Here is a 9,329-nt window from a genome sequence, read left to right as displayed (position 1 = left end):
TTTAAAAATCACTACACATTATTTTTGAGTCAAGTCGAGCTTTAACAGTTTGAGTTCACAACTCGATTGTTTGAACGAATCGACTCGAGCTCGACTTGTTAAGCAAATGACTTGGCTCGAACTCATTCACAAACCGACCTTTAAAGAGTCGAGCTCAAATAGCTCGACTCATTGTTCATCCCTAACTTCAAACCACGTGGGACACTTACTATTGCACCAAGCAACATGATCCTTATGATTGTCTTGTTCTTTCATTTGCATAAATGCAAAGGACCAATGTAATGCATATTCACAGTTGATCCAATAAGGGGGCGTTTGATAAATCCATAACCGTAGAATTTTAGAATCAAAATGTCATTTTTTAAGAAACTATAATTATTGAATAAACGAGGTATTTTGTTTCAAGAATTATGAACTAAACTGTGTAATGTTAATTTTTCAGCACATTAGTTCATAACTAGACATTGACGCAGTCATCGACCATGAATGTTTTTTATAAAATGAGTTCATAACTAGACATTGACGCAGTCCTCAACCTTGAATGTTTTTTTATAAAATGAGTTGTGATGTTTATTCACTCGGTGGAACGTCGACATATTCATGAACCATTGCGCTCCTTTCTTCAATTTGACAAAAAAAAAAAAGTTCTTACACTATGAGTGTGGGGCTAGTAAAGGCCTAGGCACTCCTTCTATTTTTAAAAGTTCATTAATATATATAAAAATCTAAAAATTTATATTTCGTTCATGTTCAAATTTTGGAACTACAATTTGATCCCTGTGACAAAAAAAATCCTAAACTCCTAATTTGACATCTTCTGTGTTGTTTTCCTGAGGCCTGTTATAGCAAGCTAGTGTAGATTTGAAAAGCATGAATTTAAGATCTTAAATTTTATAAATGCAAGCATTACAAATTTACAATGAAGCGAACAAAAATTTATAACCAATAATGAAATTTAATGATCAGATGTCGCTTTATATAATAAATGAGAGGCAATCATAAAAGTTAAAACCCCCTTAACTTGTGGTTTTTTAGTTTCAATAGTTTTTTTTTTTTTGTAGTATTTCGAAAGACCTGCTCGTTTATAAGCGCGATTGCAGTGAAAAGCCATGATAAACACCTTGACCTATTCATTTATAGGTCATTTTATTTATAGATTATTTCAAAAGGATTAGATTTCATATACTTCCAGTATTATATAAAAACTACTGATTTGCAAAAACTAATATTTTTAAAAACATAGTTTTTTTGTTGGTGGTCTTTCTGATGTTTGGTCTAATCAAACACGTCGACCTCAAACAATCTATAACTGCTTCGAAATTTATGCTGTTTGGTTCAAATATGATCCACATTTGGATTGTTAAATCGAAGACAACTTTTTCACCATTTATTTTAAGAGATATAATCGGATTGAAGTAGATACAATTAGACTATCCGGATAATGCGTAATGAGAGATAGACTGGGTCAAGATTTGGATGCATACAAATACAGATTTGGGAGTAGCTGTTAATCTATTGACCCGGACTCAGATTCCGTTAGTAATTAGATTTGGATTTTCTTATCAAGGTCAACTGATCAGCTTTGAGTTTGACCCTTGTATTGGGCACGAAGGAACGTTTGATTACCCGGAATTATAATTCCAAGTTTTTAGGGATTTGACTGAGGGGAACAAACACGGGATTTTCGTTTCGGAATAAAAATCTGACCCCACGGGGTCGGATTTTTATTAATTCCTGGATCAGGATGCAGCAGCTGGTTAGGGCAGAAGGCGAGATTTTTTCCCGCGAGCGACGTTACCTCTTCATCGCGCGAAGGCGGGCTGCTGTTTCCCTACTTTCCCTGTGCGCAGAAGAAGTTGAAGCCTTCTGCTCCTGCTGAGACAGAGGTACTCTCCCTCCGTGTATCTCTATTTCTCTCCATGGACGCGCAGAGGGGCTCCTCCGGGCCGGCAGCCTTTCTTCTTCCCCTTTTGTACTATCCCTCTCTCTCTCTCTCTATTTATCCACCGGTCGTCCTTCCGACGGAAGATGCGTCCCACTTCTTCTTCAATTTCTTTTTACTTTATGTCCGTTGGCTAATGTTCTCTATCTCTTTTTAGTTTCTCTATTTGTTTATTTCTCCACCGATGGTCGTCCCGACGGTGGAAGGTCGACCGACGGGCGAGGTGCCTCCGATCAGCGAGAGGGAGGAGTGGTCGTGTTCTTTCCATGGTGTTCCATTTCCATGTTTTTTAATTTTATTTTTATCCACTGGAAAAGAGAAAAAAAGGGTGCTGCCTGAGCAGCCCCTGCAGTGTCGGGCGTCGCCGGCGGGACCTTGAAAAAAAAAGACAAATGGGGCTGCTGGTGCTCACTTCATCGGATGACCTCTTAGTTGTTCTGACCTTCTGAGTTATTCGTAGGTTGAATAGTTGTTTTTTCTGGGCCACCATTTTTTTTGTAGTTAGCCACCTTTTACTACCATTATATCGATGATGGTGTATTAGTTGTGCTTGATTGGGCATATGTGATAGATTTTGGAATTTTTTGCTACTTTGTTAATTAGTGTCTTTATTTATATATTTAAAAATAATGAATTATCAATGCATTATTTTGTTTGTTTAGAATCTTATTTTTGTTCACATACACACGCATACACACATATGTATGTGTCGCTGCACCCAATTGTTTTCCAATTGCGGTGTCATATACATATATAACCCACTCGTACGGCTGGGCCCTGCACCCGAGTTTTTACAAATTGCATGGCACTCGTGTCCGCACCCACACCACGCGGAGTAGCTTGTTATTTTGATTATGGGTTAATTGTGAGTTTCAATTGTACTTGTGAATTATTAACTTAGGGGTCATTGCGTTACAGGGGTTTGGTTTGGTGTCTCTCTATTGTGCTTGTTGGAGATTGAAGTGTTCTGATGGCTACCCGTAAGATCTTTATTATCCACACTGCATATCTAATATCTTTTTTCTTGAATTTGGGTTTATTGATGAATGGAATCGGTTTGATCTTTGATTCTATCATGTGGAAGCATGACCTTTTTTATATTTCTTTGGTCCCCTGTGTTCTAACCGTTGAACAAAAGTTCTAATCGTGTTTATGTCCTCTTGATATGATGTCTTCTGGCCTTTGTCTATCTTGTCCATGGAATGTTCTTGTGGTATATTTGCTTAGTTGTTTAATCTCATATTTGGGGGGTGGGGGGGTGGGGAAGTACTTATTCGGTAACAAGAATATCCAGCTTGAGTTGATGGGTTAAGGTGAGGTTTGTCTTGAACATTGTTATATTTATTGAAAGAGGCCCAAAAATAACATTCTGCGTGGGTTAAGTATGTTTATCAAACGGTGAAGTAAAATATCTGCTTGTAGTCTTGTACTCAGTTAAAATGGTGACTTTATTGACTGCAAATGATTTCATTTTTTATTCCATATTTCTTATTAACATTTTCTTTTTCATTCTTATGACCCCCACTTTCTTGAATTTGTACTTATTGATGCCCTGAACGGGTTTTGTTTTATTCTGTGAAAGTATGATTTTTTTGGGTCCCCTTTGTTCTAATTGTTAGAAAAACTCTGAACTTTTATGGGCTTATTTATGTGCACAATTTTGATGTCTTCTGTCACTTATTGTTACCTTTTCTATTCAATCTTCTTGTTAGGTATTTTCTTATTTGTACTTTTGAGAAAAAATATAGGTACTTGTTCAGTTCTAATGGATCACAATCTGCAGAGAATCCATAAAACTATATTTATTGTTTTGTTAATAGAAAAATGGAAATTTATCTAGTGTCTCCATTTTGCAATTGCTATGGACTGATTTTTGTAGAATATTATTGTGATATTCTGAAGTAGCGCAGAAAATTTTGTATGGATAACATTTTTCTAAAAATTTTTAGTGTCCATCTGGTTATAGACGGGTCCTTTTACTGCTAATCTTGTTAATGTTCAATTTCAGCTCTTTTTTCTTATGCTTTTTTAGGAAGAGACATCAAGCGGTATGATTAACCTTCACCTTTAGTCCTTCAGGTAGTTTTAGTTTGAACTGAAAGTGTGATTGTGCATTTGCAAACGTCTCAAAATGCAAGTTGTTGGGAGGTACAAGTGAAGATAGTCCTGTCCATGCTGGTGTTTTCTTGAAGCTATTACAGCAGTTTAAGGAAAGGAAACTAGATTATTTTACACTTTTTAGTGTTAATTTTATTATTAAAGTCACTTCAGTTAGGCTTCTAATGAGCACAAGTACATAGATATCAGAAATTTATTTCGAAATCGGCCGTTAGCCCCTGCTGTTGCCAGTTGTGACTCCGGCTCCATGCTGTTTACCTCTATTATCTCACTTGGCTCAGTACCTAATGTGATTTGTGTTTTCTCTTTGTTAACTGCTGAATTTTTGGCTTGGTTAATGTAGTTCAAGAATAATCTTCTAAATTAATTTTTGTTGTGCATATGAACTTGAAGCTAATGTTTTTTTTCCCCCTTTTTGTACTTGTGTACAGGACTCCAGTTTGAAAATTCCTGTGAAGTTGGGGTATTTTCAAAGTTAACAAATGCATATTGCTTAGTTGCTATTGGTGGATCTGAAAACTTTTACAGGTTAGTTTTTTAAAACTATTATAGAAGCTTCATGTTCTCATTATGTGACATCATTTGATCATGTCTTTGCGATGCCTGATTTTGATCTTCTTTTGGGTTTACTTTACCTATTTTACAGCACTTTTGAAGCAGAACTTGCCGATGTCATTCCTGTCACCAAAACATCAATTGCAGGAACTAGAATCATTGGTCGACTTTGTGCTGGTTTGTCAGATTCTAAATAGGATTTTTTAATATGCTAAGAAAATTTTTACCGGCTTGAGTATGTTCATCTATTTCTGTTTCTTTTTTAGGAAATAAGAATGGACTGCTTCTGCCTCATACTACCACTGATCAAGGTAATTTTATTTCAACCACATTATTTTGGTTTTTGGAACCTCTCATTCATTGGTAATATCATTTTGAGTTGCAGTACATGTACATTATCCATTGGCTTGTTTTGCAGACTACCTGTAAAATTATTTGTACTCTTTTGTCTCTATTTTTATTTCCAAGAAGTATTTGTTGTGTGAGCTCGGTGAGTGTCCAACAGAATATCTGCCATTTTTCTATGCATTTGTGGACTGATTTTGTGATTCTCATATGTTCTGGCTGTAGACTGTAGTGGATATTTGATGCCTTACCCTAAATATTTGATGCCAAGCATTGCAGCATAATCATGATTGCATGCAGAGCTTGCACAAATTTTTTCATCAGAAGAAAGCAATGATTTGGGGAGTGTAAGACATGACATGGAACCACCAGGAAAGCTATACCCAACTGCTAACTGATTGAATATGGATTCACCGTTCTTAGTTGTTGGGAAGTTGAGATAACAAGGAGCTGGTGCCTGGCGCTAGGCAAATCTGTATGGAATGATTTTCATGGTTCAATTATCAATAATGCTTGTTTGTTATTGTTTCATGTTTCTTAAGATCCTTTCTGTGTTCTAATCAAAGGAACAATTTCTGGAGAAGTTTCGTATCTAGATCATGTGATTAGGTACACTACAGTTCTAGGATTGGTTTCTGGGTGAATGGTTTGATTATTGGGTTTTTGTAGACCTCCTATTATATTTAAAGCCATGTTGCTGTGTTTATATGTTCACACATATTCTGGATCCTTTTTTGTTGTCTATATAGTCATTTGGTTTATGTAGATTGTACTATGTACATGTGATCATGCACAATCTGAACCTTTTTCGTTGTCTAGTACATCTAATTGCTCTCATTTCACAGAACTTCATCACTTGCGGAACAGTTTGCCTGATCAAGTGGTAGTTCAGCGCATTGAAGAAAAGCTATCTGCCTTGGGAAATTGCATAGCCTGCAATGACCATGTTGCTCTTATTCATCCTGATCTGGATCGGGTATGCATGGAAATTATGCCGTATTACTTTCTGATTGCTAATAAAATATGTTATATTTTTCTATGAAAGTTGAGATGAAGCCAGAGGAATATTTTTGCATGCTTGCATGAAATAGGACTTACATGAAACTAAGGTACTTGGTTGATGGAACATTGACAGAAACTTTTACGAGGAAAAAAAAATCCAAATAGGGGTGATCAAGGTCAGAAAACCATAGATAAAGAAAGGGATATGATGGTGATCCCCCTATTAGGTATGAGTTTCGAAAAGTTTGAAGATAGTGACTTGCTTAATAAGACATTTCAACAATACCAGCAAGCCATTTGTTATATAAATGCATCCATCTGAAAACTTTGTGAATCAGTCAGAAATAGTTTAGAGTTTGCGGAATCAATATTATCTGAAAGTTGGGACAGAGTAAGCATGGTAAATATGACCTAGATGCCATTGACTGGCTTCACTGGCTGAGGTGATAGTAACTTCTTGTGACACTAGCATCCAAGTTTGCTGGTCTAAATGTGCAATAAAGCAGAAATTTCATATTTTTTTCACCTTGAATAATTCATTTAGTGTTAGGATCAAACTTATGTGTTCAAGTATTTCAGCTTAATGCCTTGATGGACTGTGGTGCAATTTCTATTTTGTTTTTCCAGGAAACAGAAGAATTGGTTGCAGATGTCCTTGGAGTTGAAGTGTTCAGGCAGACCATTGCTGGAAATATTCTCGTGGGGAGTTACTGCGTCTTCTCTAACAGGGGTGGTTTGGTATAAATTTCATCTTTTACCCTCTAATGCTGCTTCGAGCATTGCCATTTCGTATTACTGAGATGTAGTTTATCAACTTACAAGAAATCACTCAACTATAGGTCCATCCTCATACGTCTATTGAAGACCTTGAGGAGCTGTCAACACTTCTTCAGGTGCCCCTAGTAGCAGGGACTGTGAACAGGGGTTGTGACGTTGTTGCTTCAGGTATGACGGTTAATGACTGGACTGCCTTCTGTGGTTCAGACACAACTGCGACCGAGCTCTCTGTGGTTGAAAGCGTATTCAAATTGAGGGAAGCACAGCCAAGCGCCATTGTGAATGAGATGAGGAAATCTCTTATTGACCATTTTGTCTAAATGCTCCCATGAGTTGAATGCAGTGGCGGGGCCACATATGAGGAGGTCAATAAATAAATATATATATTCGAATGTCAGTGCCTCATTCAACTATAAATTTACATATTTGTGCCTTAAATTGTTGTCTTCACCACTGGATGTGAGCAGAATTTAACGCTGAGAAAGTTCAGATGCTCTTCCTGACACTGTTGCTTGTTTTATGCACTGTAAATCTAATATTATTTATGTTTTTTTATTTGTTGACAGGGCGTTCTGTTGGTTCATCACTGTATGCTTGAGGTTATACTTTAAGTGAAGTTTACCGATGACTGCTTAAATTTATAAGTTGATTTACAAAAGCGTTCTTTATTAAGGAAAGGCATTAGATTATATTTTGAAAAATAATTTTACCTTGAATAATCGCTTTGACTCTTGGTGCCAAGAAAAAACTATAATCGCTTTGACTGTTTGCCTTTACAAAATCCTCAATCATTTTACCTGTAAAAGGCAAAGCAGTTTGCCTAATTAGAGTGTTGTGCTACCACCATAGCATGAGAATCACAAGAAAAAACAACATAATTTATTGAATGCTTTCTTTAGCTTTAATATCTTCCAACTGTTTTGCTTTTTATCTTCCCACTGTGCTACCAATCCATGACTTCCCTACATTATCACCCTGAGGCTTCCAGTAACCAAAATTCCCTATCGCCTTCCCTCCAGCCTTGGCTGCCTTGCTGCAAGTCTGCAATTGAAGAGCAGATTCATCCTCTTCGTTTGCAGATCTACTTTAGTGACGCCTGATAGTCATCTGGAACCCCAGTTTCAGCTTTTTCATTGCACTATTCTGTGGGGAGCTTGCCTTCCACCGCTATGTAGGCTTGCAGGAGAGAGCCTTAAATGTCCACATGCTACTTCACAACCTTCACTCAAATACGTCTTTCTGAGCCTATTTGAAACACTCCATGGGTTTATATGCAGTGGTGGAACCAGATATTTTGGCTGAGGATCACGTAGTCACCAGCCCGAGTCCAGTGTGGCAGTCACATGTGACTAGTGAGTCCAGCCTTAATCCCAATGAGTGGTGTAGGCAGTAGCTAGCAGCAGCTCCAATGTAGCTCCACCTGTTGGTTGTATAGTTAGAGCTGTTCATCTTAAGCTTCTTCCACCAGCTTAGCTAATCTGGGACAGATGTTCAGCTCCTCTAAAAGTCTTTGAACATGGGTCGGCCGATCTTAGAACGAAAAGCAATGACTTCCACCAAATGTCTAGCTGACAAGGAGAGAACCATATCAGTGATCTTGCCAAAACTATACCTTTTCTCCATAATGTACCGCCCATTGAATGCTTTTTTTTTTTTCTGAATATTATCCAAATGATCTCAATGCTCATGCACCAACATACAGGGATAGCATCTAAAACATATTTTATAGGACATAACCTTCAGGTGAGCGAAAGGAGCATCATCTTCCAATTAGCAAACATATTATTGACTTTAATTAGAAGATGATGGCATTCAGTTCAGACTAACTGCAACCACTGACCTGACCGGCGGCTCCCCTCTCATCCAATCTGTCTATCAAAATCCTTTCCTTTCCATCATCCAAACATAGTGGTAATCATTGCCATCTCCTGGTTTTTCATATCTAACAAGAAAGTTAGTCTCTTGCTTGGGTTCACCTTGAAACCAGCTTCCTGTTCAAATTCCGCAATGCTGTTCTTCAGCATCCTGAGGGTCTGCCCCACATAAATTAAGTTTACACACTTCTAATGAGCATTTCCATGATAGTGATGAATGGATATGGCGAGAGAGGGTTTCTTTCAGAAGCTCTCACAAGAAGGAAACATTATCTCTCCCCCATTAAACAACATAGCTGAGGACATAGGAGAGAGAGAGCAAATCTTCATGGTTCTTCCATTCTTCTTAAAGCTCAAGGTGCTTAACACTTTCCGCAAGAAACCCATTCAACCCACCGGTCACGGGCTTTACGCAAGTCCAGTTTAATGCATCTAACTTTCCCAGTGAGTTGGGGAGATTCACTGATTGGCGGAGAGCCCAAGCTCCCACCTAATCCCTTCCCTCCTAAGTTTTTGGTGACTGGTGATGTCACATCTAATGCACTTCAACTTGCGCATCAATAACCCTTCTTTTAATACATATGGCTTTAGCTTTCTTGAAATTTAAACTATATACAAAAGCATGACTGAGCAAAAAAATATCTTGAATAGTACACTGTAAAAATCATTTTTTAAAAAATATCTTATTAAAAATCATTTTTTAAAAAATAGTATAT

General features: G+C 37.3%; 1 protein-coding gene across 2 annotated transcripts; it reads left to right on the top strand.

Moving 5' to 3' along the window:
* The first annotated feature begins 1,728 nt into the window (after positions 1-1,728).
* On the top strand, positions 1,729-7,294 carry LOC116247745 (eukaryotic translation initiation factor 6-2). Of its 2 annotated transcripts, none has more exons than XM_031620045.2 (8): positions 1,729-1,886; positions 2,861-2,922; positions 4,492-4,588; positions 4,707-4,792; positions 4,882-4,926; positions 5,806-5,936; positions 6,590-6,700; positions 6,802-7,294. In XM_031620045.2, the coding sequence occupies exons 2-8, from the start codon at positions 2,913-2,915 to the stop codon at positions 7,057-7,059; spliced, it is 738 nt and encodes a 245-aa protein (XP_031475905.1). In that variant the 5' UTR covers positions 1,729-1,886; positions 2,861-2,912; the 3' UTR covers positions 7,060-7,294. The 2 variants fall into 2 exon arrangements, with proteins under 2 accessions (XP_031475905.1, XP_049932313.1); XM_050076356.1 differs by lacking the exon at positions 1,729-1,886 and adding an exon at positions 1,910-1,972.
* Positions 7,295-9,329: the final 2,035 nt, after the last annotated feature.

This window comes from Nymphaea colorata, chromosome 2 (assembly GCF_008831285.2).
Source record: "Nymphaea colorata isolate Beijing-Zhang1983 chromosome 2, ASM883128v2, whole genome shotgun sequence".
In the NCBI taxonomy this organism is placed as follows: Eukaryota; Viridiplantae; Streptophyta; class Magnoliopsida; order Nymphaeales; family Nymphaeaceae; genus Nymphaea; species Nymphaea colorata.
This window is presented reverse-complemented; position numbering and strand designations above follow the sequence as displayed.